General features: G+C 36.9%; 2 protein-coding genes across 2 annotated transcripts; both read left to right on the forward strand.

Annotated features, from left to right (window-relative positions):
* Positions 1 to 698: 698 nt before the first annotated feature.
* Positions 699 to 5,032, forward strand: LOC104886502 (uncharacterized). Its single transcript, XM_010670947.4, has 2 exons — positions 699 to 1,261; positions 4,441 to 5,032. The coding sequence occupies exons 1-2, from the start codon at positions 858 to 860 to the stop codon at positions 4,673 to 4,675; spliced, it is 639 nt and encodes a 212-aa protein (XP_010669249.2). The 5' UTR covers positions 699 to 857; the 3' UTR covers positions 4,676 to 5,032.
* Positions 5,033 to 9,012: 3,980 nt separating this feature from the next.
* LOC104886501 (uncharacterized) lies at positions 9,013 to 16,769 on the forward strand. Its single transcript, XM_010670946.3, has 6 exons — positions 9,013 to 9,377; positions 11,221 to 11,495; positions 11,635 to 11,721; positions 11,813 to 11,884; positions 11,983 to 12,096; positions 15,321 to 16,769. Exons 1-6 carry the CDS (start codon positions 9,116 to 9,118, stop codon positions 16,419 to 16,421), a joined length of 1,911 nt encoding a protein of 636 aa, XP_010669248.2. The 5' UTR covers positions 9,013 to 9,115; the 3' UTR covers positions 16,422 to 16,769.
* Positions 16,770 to 17,199: the final 430 nt, after the last annotated feature.

Raw genomic sequence — 17,199 nt, forward strand, 5'->3', positions numbered from 1 at the left:
GTGTGAATGACAAAATATATCAAGGAAAATAATCAAATCGAAATTATTAATTTATATCTTATATAGATTATACAAATACTACATATATTAGCAACCTTTTGGTAATTTTGGTTCAAACAATTTTCTAAAATACACCATATTTTTGCAAGAAATTCTCATAAATACCCAATAGTTTTTCCAACATCACCGAAAATGTCAGTAATATATGCACTATTTACATTAGTAAGTAAATCACATAGGAGCATAAAATTAAATACACAATTTAAATAATTACTTTCTCTGTATTTTTATTATTACATGATTACATCAATAATATCATTCGGACTTTTACACTTCACACGCTTACCTTTGACTAACTCTTATAATTTAAAAGTAAGGAAATATACAATTACTAGAGTCTTGTTAAAATTTTCTTAATATTTGTTTCGAATATATATATATATATATATTTTATAATATGTAAGCATATTAATAGTTAAAGTCCCCGGGAGAGAAACTCTAACCACTAGTCTATACCTCACTCTCACCAAGCTAATTACAGATGATGTAATAGAGAAGAGATGAAGGATAATATATTTATTATACCTACATGACGGGCGTATTATGAGCATGATACATCCAAGATTATATTTACTTATTGCTTATTGGCTAATGATACGATGAATAAATAGGAGTGAGTAAGTACGTTGCAAATTTATTTAAAAGGTGCAAGTGTTTCCCGATCACCGGGGAAATAGATCCACGCCATTTCTCAGAATAAACCGAACCATTTCCTCATTTTCTCCCCTAAATATAACCATCTCCACCACCAAAAATCCCTCATTACATTTTCTCTCTCCTCCTTCAAGGCTTCAACAATGGCGCTCCTATCTCAGGCCGCAACCCGAAGCACCGCCATAAAAACCCTCCCATCTCTCTCCTCCATGTCATCATCTTTCCACACAACCCACCCTTCTCTCTCCTCCACATCATCAACCACCACTCAACCAACAACCTACGGCAAGGCCCCACCTCCTGCGTTACCTAAGTCAGCTGAGTACGTGATTTCTAAGGTTGACGACCTGATGAATTGGGCCCGTCGTGGGTCGATTTGGCCCATGACTTTTGGGCTGGCTTGTTGTGCTGTTGAGATGATGCATACGGGTGCGGCCCGTTACGATCTGGATCGGTTTGGTATCATATTTAGGCCCAGTCCTCGTCAGTCGGATTGTATGATTGTTGCCGGTACTCTTACTAATAAGATGGCTCCTGCTCTTCGCAAGTATGCTTCTCTCTCTTAGGGTTTTTAATTCAATCATTTTTGTGTTGTTTCATTGACTTTGTTCTATTTTCAATTTTAGGGTTTTCATATTTGAGCTTTGAATTTTATGATGAGATTTAGCTTTTTCAGGATTTCTTCTTTATAAGTACTCCCTCTAGTTTTTATTAGTTTTTCCAGTTTTATGGGGCACATTTGCCAACACGCTAATTTGAACTCGATAAGCAAAAATTACGAGAAGTTATATTTGGATAATACACATCGAGACAAATCTAACGAAATTTCATATGACTATTGTTTTCCCTAAGTACAAATAATAAGAGATATTGCCAAAAGTCAAAACGGGTAAACTGATAAGAATGAGGGAGAAATTAGTGCTTCTTACCGTTTCTTTTACTTGCAATGTTTTGATTTTAGCACTGTTCATGCACTTTACTTTCACCGGAAACTAGTGAATAATATGCAATATAGATTGTAGCGTGTAAGGTGTTGTTGGATTTATCTCAATATTTATATGTACAAGATTTCAACTTTTTGTAATTCTCACAAATATATTATCAGAGATATTAATAGTCACATCAAGCATGAATGTCAAAATGTTGCGGTTGTTTAGATTAGTTTAAATACTTTTCTACTACGGAATGCGGAATCTTGGAGATTTGAGGGTGCAGTGATGTTTGGTGATGGTGCGAGTTGTGATGGATAGAAGAAGTTTAGTTGGTTGTTAATGTAGATTCATTTTGGTGTGTTGTGGGGTGGGTTGCTGATTGAGTGTGTTAATTATTGGGAAATTGAGACGAGCACAATTCCTTTCAATGAACTGGGTATTTTGGGAATCAAGCGCAATGTTGTTTGAAGGTGGTGGTGTTTTTTATAAATGTGATAAGATGAGTTTGGATAGATTAAGTTGGCTTACTAAAATGGCTTCTGTATTTTTACTTTTGGTTGGGTAGATTAGTAGCTGGTAAGTGCATTGAAGGAGAGCAGAAGTTATTTTTGATGTACTCTAGTTGGCAGGTATAAGGTGGGTTTTTCATCCGGGAAAACATTGACATGTTACCTTCACTTTTGAGACTATGTGTAAGCAAATATATGCTTCAATGTTTTCCTTTATCATAGAAGGAAAGAGAAATGGCACACTGCTGTGTAGACATTATGAATTATCTGTTTTGGCTCAAGTGTTGTGATGGTATAGTGCCTATCCTCATTGAAGAAAATAACAGAAATATGTGATTCCTACCCTCTATTTTCTGCTCAGTGATGGTCAAAGGTTCATTGAAGATTTGGCTGTTTCTGCCTCTTTCCTTTTTGCTACTACAACAAGGCTATCAAGGGATGGACTTCCAGGGATGTTTGAGCTTTAGCCGTTTTTTTTATAGGTTGACTCATGCTAAGTTGTGTCTCCCAGCTTTTGGTGTGGGGAGCTGTGAGTCTTTTGTTATCGGATGAATTCGTCATCTGTCCCGGCTTCTGTTATTGGATCAATGTAAAGTTGGGGTTGTAGTTATAGATTTCTTTTGATGAAGGATTGACGAGGTTGGTGTCTGTCCTTGTCTTGACTGGTTGGGTTGCAAATAGAAATTTTGTTATTTGTTCCTCACAAACCTTCTAGAGGCTGTACCTGCAGTTTTTACTGCTCTTATTGCTATTTTTGGTTGAGAGTTTTTTTGGATTGGATATTCTGGTTGTTGCAGTTGTGGATATCTGCTGAAATTGATGTTACTATCACCCTGTTTTGAACACTGATTGACGAGGTCGTGTCTGTCCTGGTCTTACTCATGGGGTTGAAGTAGAAATTATGTTATGTATTCCTCCCAAACCTTCTAGTGACCGTACCTGCAGTATTAACCGCTGTTGCTATTTTTGGTTGATTGTGTTGTGGATTGGAGATTCTGGTTGCTGCAGTTGCAGATATCTGCTTAAATTGGTTGTATTATGACCTTATTGAAGAAGTCCGACCTGGAAGGTAACAACATTTGGGAAGAGAGTTGGTCTCACTGATGGCTGCACTTTGTGAACTATTATTTAATTTACTATGTTTGTTGGTCCTTGCTATATGTGTTCAATTTACCCTCTGTCTTTATTAACTTTTGAGGATCCTAAAGGTTAATATCTTGTGTGGTACACTGGTACTCCGTGACTTATTGTGCTGTTTTACAATGGTGCTCTCAGCTTACGAGTTCTGTGCTGTTTGTTTCGTTGGGAATGATGGTGTCTGATTTTCTATATAGATATCTTGCCTATAGAGCATACTCTATATGTGACGATGACTTTGTTTTCCCTGATTAAAACTTAGAAAGTTGCTCCAGTCCCACGCTCCCAAGAAATGTGTGTGCTCGTTGAGCTATGGTAGCCTGATAGGATCTATTATGAAAGAACATATGACGATGTAGCCCTTTGTACAGAGTGTTATGTTAGGCTATCTTGTATCTTGGTGTATACCATGCAAAGTTGTATCTCAAGTTAGTGATCATGACAACTTATACTATAAGATTCCATAATGTTCAACTATTATATTATTCTCTTTCATAAATAGGTACTATACGTGAGGCAAGCATTTTGGCGCTGTATCAAGTGTTTATCCTTGTCAAATTCATTTATCTTGATGTTATTGTCTGAATTATTCTAAATTTTTATATTCTGGAGATGTAACTTTACACTGTTTTTGTTGTTCTTTGAGATTGAAGTTTGCTCAGTATATTATCTAACTAAGCTTTGAATTCTCTGTTGATTGTTTCTTTGAGATTGAAGTTTGCTTGAGGCTGCATGTTTAGGATAGTAGTCGCTAGGATGTGACACTTTGAATTTTGAAATATTAATATGTGGACTAAAGCTTGAATCTGCTTTGATGTTCTAGCTCTTAGTGGTTGTGGTATGAAATGATAATTCTAGCCCTGCTTGTTTGTAATGGGAACTAGATTATTTATGTAAGGAATTAAAGAGATGATAGACATTTTTGGTAAATGACAACATGGTCAAGATAATTGTGATCTGCCACCTGCAGAACTGCAAGTGCACTAGGTGTAGCCAACTGCTCTTTTTCCTTGCTCTTCCCCTTGTTTTGTCTAGCAACTCTGGGTAGAATTTTTCTTCCTAGGGTAGAGCCTTGAAGCTCCTTGTGTTATCTCGAAACTTGATTTTCAAAAATGTCCTAACATTCATGTCATGAAATGTTCTTTTAGGGTCTATGACCAGATGCCAGAGCCCAGGTGGGTTATATCTATGGGAAGCTGTGCAAATGGAGGTGGATACTATCATTATTCATACTCTGTTGTTCGAGGTTGTGACCGGATTGTTCCAGTGGATATCTATGTCCCTGGCTGCCCACCAACAGCTGAGGCCTTGCTTTATGGACTTCTGCAGCTACAGAAGAAAATTAACAGGCGCAAGGATTTCCTTCACTGGTGGACCAAGTGAGCACATTGCGCTTATATTCCTTTGACATGGCTACAGTTTGGCGAGATAATAATCTGTGTAGTGTATGCCGGCTTGTTATGGCCAAGGGTCATTCATGATATCTGAAGAAAGCCCCTTGAAATTACTATGAACTGTAAAGCCCAGTTGTGGTTTTTTATTGTATCTGATGAGAGGTTTATATGTTTTTTTAGTTTCCTCAGTTCCAGATTTTTTTAAAATTTGAAATTCTAAATGTTTTTTGCTTTCTGGCCGAATTGAAGCTGTCTTTTGGTTTTGTATCTTGGGTTAAGGATGAAGAGAACCTTTGATAAAAATTCAGTCTTCTAATAAAGATTATGTAGCTTTGTACTTTGTTTAGTGCTGTGGAGTAGTATATTTTTGATATACACTCGCTTGGTTTCCTGTATTCAGTTGTTTTTTCTCTTCCTTTTCAAAGCTATATTTGTGAACTTTGGTAGTTTGACAGGAGTTTTAGATTGAAAACAATAATTTCTAACTATGGTCGGTATCCTTTAGATATCCTCTGCCTTTGCTTTTTTTTTATTATTTATATAAGTCACGAAGGTAATATAAAGTACAAAGAAGGGAAGGCGAAATCGACCTATGATCTATTATTCATAGCATTTCAATCTTAATCATCAGGTTAAGACATTTTTAGTCTATCTTTTACCTTTGTGTCTCTCAAGTTTTGAATATGTTGGTTTTGAAATGATATTAAATTTATAATATAAGCTACTTTCTTTTTTTATGTTATAGGGGATACTTTTTACTTAAATAAAAAGTTTTTTTTAAGAGTAGTACTAACCACTGAGTACGGCCCCCTTTAGGTCAAAAAGTTATCTTTGTTTTACTATAAACCATGGTCAAGGTCTCATGTAAATTTGTATTGTATTTTATTAGGTATGGGGGATGCATTTGCAAATACATATCTTTTATATTAATATTTCTTATTGGACATGGATAAAAATTATTAAATATTGATATTTTGAAAATATACATTGAGAGAATTGAACAAAAAATCACACGATTATGTTAAATTTATATATAGAACTTACAAAAGATGGTCAAAATATAATTAGTCTGTTAGTGAATAGTGTTGGAAGTCAAAAACTCCTATTAAATTAAAACAATACAATTAGTTTACTAGGAAACAAATTGAAGTAGGATGAAATTTAGTTTAAAACTCATTATAATAAATAAATGGGTTAGATAGATAAATTTCAAGTAGCTCGTTTAATATAATTGTCGGTCTTAGCCTGGAGTTTTTCTACCCGTCTAATCTAATTAATGAGTTATGTATGGGTAAAAATAGAGGATTTTCAAGCCATCCATTATAGGAGTTCTATTAGTTACAATTGTGTCGAAATACACGAGCTTGCTCCAAATCTGATGCAACGCGAATGACACAGCCACTTCTTCTTATCGACTATCAGCGTAAACCGTGAGGTACACCAAGACACCCAGACACTGGTTTATTGAACTTTAACCAATATTTTAAAAACGAAAGTTATTAAGTCGATTGATTGACAATCCTTACATGGTGAGCCACATTCACTAGTTTATTAATGTATGTAGTCGACATGAACAAGGAATACTACTCAAACATGATTGGAAAATTGGCCAAAATTAGAACTACCAAAGAAGAAAATGAATGGTTGACGTGAATTACTAAAATATGATCTTTAAACATTCTCAATATTTGATTAACTTAGAATATTCTCGCTTCATGAGCATTTCTTTTTCAAAATAGTCCCTTTTCACTTATATATCTTTTATTTTGAGGATTGCTACTTCGTCTCTTCCCTTCTAGTTATCGTCGGTCTAACACCCTGGTTTTTTTCACTTATATAATAAGTTATAATTTATGAGGTTGTGTCCACTTCATCTGAAACTTATCAGATTTAAACTTATTAAACCTGAACAACCCTTATATTTTACCTTATGTTTACACTTGATTGAACCTAATTGCAATGGTTAAACCTGGATAACTCTGAAACTCTTTTTTTTCTAAGTTGAAATTGCTTGTGACTTTTTTTTTCCAAAAGAAATTACCACGTGTGTAAGTTGTAACTACTAACTAGGGTGATATGAGCCTTACTTTGTGAACAGTTTAAACTCGACTAGGTTAAAGCTTCGCTCGTTGTGGCTCGGCTTGGTTCGAGTTCGGCTCGAGACATTAACGAATCGAACTGAGTTATGACAAGTTCGACTCAAAAACCTCGTGAACAGGCTTTATTACTTTTATATATATATGGAAATAATGTACTATGTATATATACATAATATACTTACTATAGATATTACACAATCATAAGTTATAAACTTATTTTGAAAACAACATAAAGATAAAAATGCCACCCCCTGATTTCCCAGGATAAGATTTGTCAACCTAAAACACTCGGTGGCTTGGGACTACGGAAAACCCTACCCCTAAATAGAGCTTTCCTAGCCAAACTAGGATGAAAAATCTTGTCTAACGAACGAAGTTTATGGATCGATCTAGTCAAAGAAAAGTATTTCAGGAATGGTACCTTTTGGTCTTATAAACCCAAACAAACTGACTCTCCTATTTGGACAAATTTTTTACAACAACGAGAATTTTTACGTAAAGATATTAGATGGAAAATGGCAATAATGAAAAGGACATCAATTTTGGGAACATAATCGGTGCTCCAACGACAACCTTTTAGTGATGCTAAATCGTTCAAAAGACCAAGTTGACACACAATTACGCCTTACAAATTTTATTCTTCCTAACCAAATTTGGGATTTTTACAAACTACAAACTATCCCCCACATAGTTAAAATCATCAAAGGGATTATGCTTCCTAAATCGGACATTCCGGATACTCCAATATGGGGGCCCTCCTCTAATGGCCAATTCACAGTAAAGTTAACAACATGGTTAGCACATAATCCCCACCAAAATATGCCCAAATGGTGTTTTAGTTGGATTTGGTCTCTTGACCTACCACTAAAACTTCTTATTTTTTTTCCCTCAAAAAAAAAAAAAAAAAACTTCTTATTTTTTTGTGGCAATTATGTCACAGTAGTAGTATAGGAGCTCGCCAAGTCCTTCACCAATGGAAAATTCTTCCCTTCGGTTCATGCCCTCTTTGCCACATTCAATATGAAACCATTGATCATCTCTTCCTAACTTAACCCTCCATTCAAAAATTTTGGAATTCACATCCAGTCCTTGAATGGACAGGCAACCCTCCACCTCGATGTCCCTTTTGTTTAACTTCTGGATAACCTTCGAAGTACAAAAAACACTCTCATTAAATTCATCTTATTATTTAGCATATTTGGAAGGAAGGAACCATGTTATTTTTCAGAGTAACACTCTTAACATCCACAAAATCATTCATAAAGCAAAATTCTACCACTACGAATGGACGTTACGCAATAAGGTCGATAATTGTTATCATACAAGTACCCTTATAAACCTCAACCCCTCCAACTCCAACCACTTATCAACAACTCAAACATCCCCAAACTCTCATTCACATCTGGTGGTGTGGGAACACCCCGACAAGCACTTTCAAGCTCAATTTGACGGCTCAGTTCGCAATCATTCTACTGCCGCGTGTATCATCATATGAAATTCATTGGGAAAACTCCATACCGCATCATCTTTCAATCTCACGGTATCCTTATAGCACTTCAACATTAAATTCAACATTTACAAATTGAAGGAGACAATCTCACGGTCATCAACACCCTCAAAGACCTATGGTCCACGCCATGGGAGATAGCTCATCTTATACAATATATCAAACATCTCATCCAACAGTTTCAATCTTGGACCATTAGACACATCTAGCAAGAAGCAAACAAAGCTGCAGATTGGATTGCCAATGTTGGTCATTTAGTTCAAGAATCGTATATTATTAATAATTGTATTCAGTCATAACTTAGTACCATTCTCGTAAACAATGAATTAGGAATTCTCTTGTGCGGAGGGCTTCATACTTTTATTTCTCCTTACTTTATTAAAAAAAAGTTAAAATTTCAAAAAGAAAGATATTTTAAAAAGAAATATAAACAAAACGAGTAATTTAAAGATAATAATAACTCAAACTTGTTTGTGAACCGTTTGATAACAACTCGCTCGATCAAAGCTCGGCTCGATCACAACTCAATTCGTCAAGTTTTAAACTCGGCTCGAATTCGAATAAACTTAAATGAACACGAGTCGAGCTAACACGAATTCAGACTCGGCTCGATCGATAAGCAACCCTAGTTATAACAATAGAAAATGAGAGAACCTCAAATCTCAATCGTCACCGGGTAATCAGTCGGGCTCAATAAAAGCCCGCAGTTTCTCCTTCAAATAACCTATCTGCTCTAAAACTAGGGTTTTGCTCTCCCTCCCTCTCTTTCTCCTCACTCTTTCCCCTTTCTCTCTCTCCTCAAAACCTCCGAGCTTCGACAACTATGGCGGACGAAGCTCAATACGAATCTCACAAACGAAAGTACGAAGAAGACACTTCTCCACCTCGCGTGCGTCGCCCTACTGGATTCTCCGATGGTCCTTCTCCCGCTCCGGCGCCTTACGGCAACGTTCCTCCACCATTGGAAGATTTTCAGCTCGCTAAACAGAAGATTCAAGAACTTGCTTCTCTAGCTTTCAACGCTGAAGCTAAGCGTTCCAAGTTCGATAATGGCGGTTATTCTTCCAACGTTAACGTATTACCAGGTAATTTCAACTTTTTTATGGTCGAATTTGCTATTACTTTGTATAGATTAATCTTTGGTACTTTGTATAGATTAGATGTATTTCGTTTATTTTTGGTTTAGTAGATCAATTATGAAGGAATCTTAGATAATGCTGATGGTGAAACAATTGGAAGGGTGATTCTCGCAGTGTTCAATTGGTTTTACTTTTTTTTTGGTTATATTTGTTAGTGTTTGTCTTTTCACTATTTATGTACTCTTTTATTATGCGCGTCCTTTGAAATTTTTTCTTTTATGGTTTAATTGTTGATGCGCGATTTCTTATAATTAGGAGTGCAGCAGGTTTTTGATAGCTCGGTATATTGGAAAATGGGAAGAATTATGTACGTCGTGGATTAGTTAGAGTTTTGCAATGCTCGGTTTCGTGGGTCATTGCTGCTTAGAAAGATATGAAACTGTTATGTTACTTATTTGGAAATGGCTGCTTAGAAATAGAGTTCTTATGCTGATATATTTTGTCATTTGGGGCCCTGGAAACCTATGGGGACGTATAGATCATTGAACTATGCACGAGTATTTTTTTTCCCGATTAAGGTTAGGGAAAAATCTAGTGAGATTTTTTAAGTTCTGTTTCGGTGGGATTTACAAAAGGATTTTAGGGTAAATGCTTCGGAATGTTCATATGTTAAGGAGTATATCTCAAGTTTTTTAGCCTTTTAAACAATGAGGACTGACTGAGTATAATCTCCATGTGGCAAGGTGGGAGGTCTACAATCTAGATATATATGACCTTACACTTAGTAGCTAAAGTCTTAGCCACCACTTACGGGTGCAAATTGGTGGATATTCTGACTGGTAGGTAGCAGCAGAGGAGTTGAGATCAGGTTTTTTGTCAATGAGTGTGTCTTGAGCTGGATTCTATTACAAAATTATACCGGTCCTTTATCAAGACAATCTATGAAGGAATGCAACTTGATGATAGATATGCTTTCTGCGGTGGCTGGGTCAAGTTCGAGGAAGACTAATGGTAGATTGCAACAGTTCTACATTCTATGCTGGATAATAGAATAAGTCTTAGTCAATAAACGACAAAATAGTTAATATACTGTTTGACAGTTTGGAAGCTAGAACCTTTACCAGGTCCTTGTGCTCACATCTTTAATATACTCACTCCTTCTCTATATATGGCCATGGTTCTGTTCTAGATCATTTCAACGTATTAGGCCACTTGCTTAGTTTTGTAATTTGAACTTTGAACTTTGCAGATTTCCCTCAATGGAACCCTTATCGAAGAACTTAAGTGATGTAATAGTGAAGGATATGTGTGTTATTTTAACTTATTTTTTAAGAATGACTTCTGATTAAAGGTTACATACATGAAAATTTTGAGCATTGAATTTTACGGTTTTTAATTTTAGTAGTGTCTAAGACACAAAAGCTGAATCTAAGTGATTGAAGATGGGTTCAATAACCCTATGCCTTGATGGTTTTTCAACACAATTTCTTGTTGACTTTCCTTCTTGGCTCCCATCTTTTGGGGAGAGAGGGGGTGGGTGGAGGGTATTTGCAAGCTACATTCGGCAGGGCCTTGTTGTGTTTCTTCCTAGCTATGGTTATATAATCCTATCGCACTGCAGTGTTCTTTCTCTGTGCTCTAACTATTTGAGCAGGGTATTTGGCCTTCCAATACAATTATGTTGCTATTTGCCAATCTGTACTGAAGCTGCCTTTTCATCTGCTCGTGATATGTTCATTTATTTGTTTGTTGTGCAATATAAATTGAGTGGGGTAGTAGCTTGTGTCAAATTATGTGAAGTTTCTACATAACTGAATGTGCTGTATGCTGACGACTTTTCTGTCTATAGATCAAAAGCCTCCAGCATCAAACATTCAGGTTGGAAGCACAGGGCATAGCTACTCTGGTAGCAAAAAGATTGACATACCCAATGGGCGTGTTGGTGTTATAATTGGAAAAGCTGGGGATACCATCAAAAACCTTCAAATTCAATCTGGAGCAAGAATCCAGGTTACTAGAGATGCAGATCACGATCCAAATTTTCCAACTAGGGCTGTTGAGCTAATGGGAAACCAAGATCAAATTGCAAAGGCTGAACAGCTCATTAATGAGGTTCTTGCTGAGGTGAGGCTTTTGAGTACGGATACATAGATGCTTTGACAATGTTGTTGTTTAGTACTTCATAATCGTAAGGTCTGATTTCCGAATGAAATTTATATGATATCATATGAATTATGAGGTATATGATGATTTCTATCTTTAGGCTGAAGCTGGAGGTCCTGGGAGTGTTTCAAGGAGAATGCCAGGGGCCAGTGGTGAATCAATTTCTTTGAAGGTCCCAAGCAACAAGGTAGAACTTTGTAAATCATTGAAAGGATAATAATAGCTTCTTCCAGCAGCTTCTTTGGTTGATACTGGTTGAGTTTTTCAAAATATATCAGGTTGGGTTGGTCATTGGTAAAGGAGGTGAGACCATTAAAAACATTCAATCTACATCAGGAGCAAGAGTCCAGGTTGGTTTTCGAAATTAATATGCCATTTACCTTAATTATATTTGGTTTTGGATTCCCTCTTTTATCTGTCTTTCATGTTTAATTTGATATTCATGCAGGTTATACCGCTGCATCTTCCTCCTGGTGATGCAACTATGGAAAGAACAGTGCAGATTGATGGTACGACTGAGCAAATTGAGATTGCAAAACAAATGGTCAATGAGGTTATCGAGGTATGCATAACTACTCTCTTTATGGTGATTTATCTTCCTTTCAGCATATATCCATATATAACCTTTGGGGAGGACTTCAACATCTTATAAGCTGGTTTAAGAAACTGAATTCTTGTTTATGTTTTCTACTACTACCTTTGTTTCTTAATATGATTGCATGAGCCAAGGAGAATGAGAGTGAATCATAGCCCATGTGATTAAAAAAAGGGAAAGCTTTCTTTGCCTAACAGTTTAACCAAAAGAGAAATTTTGGAAGTAAAGTGAAACATCGCACCACAAGAGAATATGTTGCTAGTATTAAGATACGGTGGTAATGGTAGTATAGAACTTCCGGCAAATCACTGTTGCTATGTTTATTGATGATTTGACTGTTTCAGTAGTATTGCAATATATATTATCGTATGTTCCCATAATATGAAAATGCTATGTATCATAACACATAGAATATACATCTTTGGTCTACTCACCCCCCTCGAATTACATTGTTTTGTGTTTGAAGCATTGTGGCTTGTTGGTTGCCTTGTAAAGTGTAAACCCCTTTCAACTTTTGTTTTTCTTGCTTATTTATATTGGTAGTACTGTGGAATATGATGGGTTCCAATCTTGGTGACTTCAATAGCTTTTCTTAGGATATTTCTGAACTGTTCTTATGGTTGACTTAGTTCTTTTATTTGCCATCCTCTTCTTATTACTATTATTAATTAGAATGCCCATTTAGGCCATATTCTTTCTTTAATACATTTCAGATGTCCTCTTTGTATATTTTTTAGATGGCATATATCTCAGCTGTCTCCCTTAATGTGGGTTTTTGATGCATGAGATTGGTGCTTATATGTATCAATAGGGTCATTGAAAATGTCATGTTACTGACGTTCCTGTTATGGAGTGATTGCTTACACCTTTATGGGTTTTTCATCTGGTTGTGGATGGTTGGCCTGGTTGGTAAGGATTGTAGGAAGGGAAGTAGATGGGTAAATCATCAATATTTCTTACACTAAACGTAATATATTACTTTATAGCTATGCTCCAAGATTTTTGTTCTTTGCTGTATATAGAATGTTGTGAGACAGATTGGTGTCAGAGAATATTTTTGGCATTATCAACCACAAGATAATGAAGGGCAAGGAAGCTAGTTCTCTCTTGTTTGTAAGTTGTAATTTTAGTTCCATATTGAATTGTTGGATCTACAGTATGGGACAAGTGATGAACAACTAATCTCACATTGCTTCCCAGAAGTTTGTTTAGGAGAAAAATGTCGATCTGGTCCCCTATATGCTTGAGAGATTTTTTACAGTAATGAAAAACTAATCTCACTAGCTTTGGAAGTGCTTTTAAGCTAATATTGCTTTGATTGACTTTACTAGAAGCTGTCGTAGGATATGACGACCTGGCATTTACAATTGGCACATATTGTAATGTTTTTATTCAACTCGAAGTTACTAGGTGTCCTTTTGAGGTTGAGGCTGCCAAATATTTTTGTTTTGTAGTCAGCAACCAGATGAATATTATGGATTTAGAAGTTGACTGTCCTCATTCTGCATAATGTTCAGTTTGGTCATGTATCTTCAGATTCTTATTTCTCTCTAATTAACCATTATAAGTTTATGCAGCACCCATCCTTTTTAACGCATCACAATTTTACAATTATATGATATGTGAATTGCAGTAATTAGTGTTTTTTTTGTAACTAGCTTATGTCATATATTTTTTTGGATATATTTTTCGGAAACTCTTCTTGTTAACCCTCTAATTCTAGCAAATATGTATTCATGAAGTATATGTTATTAAGAAATGAAACTCTCTGCACATGGTACTCTCGGAAACTGGGTTTCATCCAGTAATGCCACTTTTAGAAAACTGGGTTTCGCCATCCCAAAATCTGCGCTTTCACCCTCTCCTGTGTCACAATTTAGAGTAATTTACTCTTTTTCATAACTTAGATGGCCTCGCAAAGTTCTTTAATATGGGTTGACTAACCTTGAGATAGAAGTTAAGCAAGAATGGTAATCAACTGTTCGTAAGTAACTCATGTGGCCAGTGAATTGCTGTTGGCCAGAGTAATGAGAGGAGGAGGTATGAGTTCTCTTAGCTCATGAAAAGCTGTTGAAGGCTTGAAGCCACCCCCATCAAGAATTTGAGAGAAGTGCATCAAGAGAGAAGGCTTGAAGTGGTTTGTGCTTTACAGTAATAAACTGCCTGAGTTCACAGGGTACAGGAAGGGGATTGATTTGTTCAGTGGCTGTTTTTTCATTTATGTACAATCATGAACTTACCTCACATGTGAGTAATGAATGGAAAACTGACGGTATGCTTACTGAGACTATGAAGCTCAATCCAGAGGGCTATCATGAAATTTTTCTGGGTAATGTAATTTCGAGAGCTAGAGGGGAACCATGTGGAATTTCCCTTTTTTTGTTTCTGGGCCTTTTGTTCTGTGTATTTTCTTAGTGTCACTCGTTGAAGTTTGGTATCTTTTAATTAGTGTACAGATCCCTTTTCTTCTCTGGTCATTTTGTAAGTGCCAGTGTACAAAATATCGTTCTTACTCTATTATCTCCAATTAGTCAATCTCGTTTCCTTTTGGTTGATGCGACAACTATGAGTTCACTTCTCTTTTTGCTCTCTCTTTTCAATTGACGGCTCTTGTTCATTGCTTACCAATAATACTACTTCCACTACTTTTACTTTCTCATTAATTACTATTTATATTGCGACTGCCATATTCTTCTGCCTCTCTCCAGACTTATATTGTTCATTGGCTATAAAACTGCCGTATTTTGATTATATATACTTTATATATGTAGTATATGGTAATTTTAGGTTAGTGATTGGTGCTAGCCATTGTATGCTTATATGTTAGTATTTCTATAGTTTGTATATTGCTTGTACCCTTGCACTTTGAATAGGGAGTGGTTGGGCACCCGCTGGAGTAAGTCAATACTTCTACAAAAACCAGTACGGTATGTAGGCGTCTTAACCCCCTCTCAATATTGAATTTTGACAACTTGATAGGTACATCCTACATAGCCTTATGATCTAATTAGTTTTTTTATTGATAAATAATGCTTTATATTGTTTCTGTGCTTACTATATGACATGCTTTAATTATATTGTTCTGTTATACTTCGCATTGCAAGTTATTGTCATTCTCCACATAACCTTATTTATAATTCCACTGGGAGTCTAGACCTGCATCCTTATTTTTCTTTCTTCTTTACATGCAGAATCGTGTCAGAAATCAAGCAATGACTGGAGCATATCCTCAGCAAAACTACCAAGCACGGCCTCCAACGAGTTGGGCCCCTCAACCCCCACAGATGCAGCAACCTGGTGGTTATGGCTACATGCAGCAGCAGCCAGGAACATATCCTGGTGCACAATCTCAGTATAATGTACAAACTTACCCTGGCTATCCTCCTCAAAACTGGGACCAGTCAAGTGCTCCACAGAACCAGCAACCTCCTCAAGGAACTGGATATGATTATTATGGGCAGCAGCAGCCGCCTACTCAACAGCAGCAGCAGCAGCAGCAGCAGCCGCCTAATGCACCCCAAAGTGGTAACACTGGTTACAACTACAATCAGCCACCATCAACCGGTGGATATAACCAACAAGGATATTCCCAGGAGGGTTATGGAGCTGGATACCATGGTTATGGCCAGCAGCCTGCAAATCCTCAATCTGGGTATGATCAACGCCAGGGTTATAGCTCTACGCCAAGCTACGGCAATGCGACAACCACTCCAACCCAAGATGGCCACCCTCCTGCCTATGGCACCCAAGGTGAGACTGGTCAAGCACCATCATCTGGGCAACCTCAACAGGGATACATGGGGGGACAGCCTAGCCCTAACCCTGCATACCCAACTCACGGTACTACTCAACCTGGTTATGGAGTGCCTCCAACCTCACAATCCAGTTATGGGACTCCATCTGTAGCTCAGGGGTATGGTCCACCGCAGGGCCAAAAAACACCACCAAATCCATCAGCATATGGTCAGCCTCAGCAATCACCATCTCAAGCAGGTGCATATGCTCAACATGCTCCTGGTCAGCCAGGATACCCGCCCTCACAACCAACTTCCCAAGTAGGTGTTGCTGCGACTTATGGAGGGGGAACAGCTCAGCCAGGTGCTTATCCTCCGGCCTATGGTGCACCACCTGCCACCACACCGGCTTATGGACAGCAGCCATACTATGGCGGTGCTTATTCCCAGCCTGCTGGATATTCAGCTGATGATAATGGGGTGGCTACTGCTCCTGCGCCTGCTTATCAACCTGCTGCTCAGCCAAATGTAACTGCCAAAGCATCACCTCAGAGCTAGTCATTTGTGTGAGAGAGTCGTTGCTAAGGAGTTAAACAGTCTTTTCTTGTATTAGGTTCAAGGTAGGATTTAAATATATTTGGTGCTTTGTAAAATTTTGGATGGTTATGTTAGTTTATTCTGTATGATAATGATCGACTTATCTGGGGTTTGCTTTGCTCTTCGTTGGATGGACTTTTCCTATGGAAATTGGTCTGTCTAGGGGAAAAGTGATGCTTTAATTTGCATTCTTAGTTTTGGTTTGAACTGGAGAGATTGCTGTGTTAGGAAAATGTGTTACAAAGTGCCACTCTGAACTCCAGTTAGCCTGTTGAGGGGAATTGTTAATTTGACCGACTTGTTTTGAAATTGTGTTCGAATCCCACTCAGCAGAAGATGGAGATAAGGCAGTCGTTGGATCGTACGAACAATCTTCTTCTTGGGGATAATGATGAGCTTTGATCTATATTACATCTATATTCCTGAAGTATAAATTGTTGGTTCTTTGATCTCTATTATGTATTTATGTCTATGTTCCTAAAGTATAAATTGTTGGTACTTTGATCTCTAATACGTCTATGTTTTTGCCTTTATTGCATTTTTGAAGAGGTTATTTAGTCTGATAGAACTAACTGTGGCGGCACAATGTATTCCTTGTCATTCAATTATTAGCATTTCTTGCATGATTCACGAGAGATATAACTCCTTATGAATGTGGAAAGTATGTCGAATTAGTTGATTCGAATTGGAATTGTCAAGTTATCCATACCTCTTTAGTTCAAAACAACAATTCTTTTTA

This window comes from Beta vulgaris, chromosome 2 (assembly GCF_026745355.1).
Source record: "Beta vulgaris subsp. vulgaris cultivar EL10 chromosome 2, EL10.2, whole genome shotgun sequence".
NCBI classification, from domain to species: Eukaryota; Viridiplantae; Streptophyta; class Magnoliopsida; order Caryophyllales; family Amaranthaceae; genus Beta; species Beta vulgaris.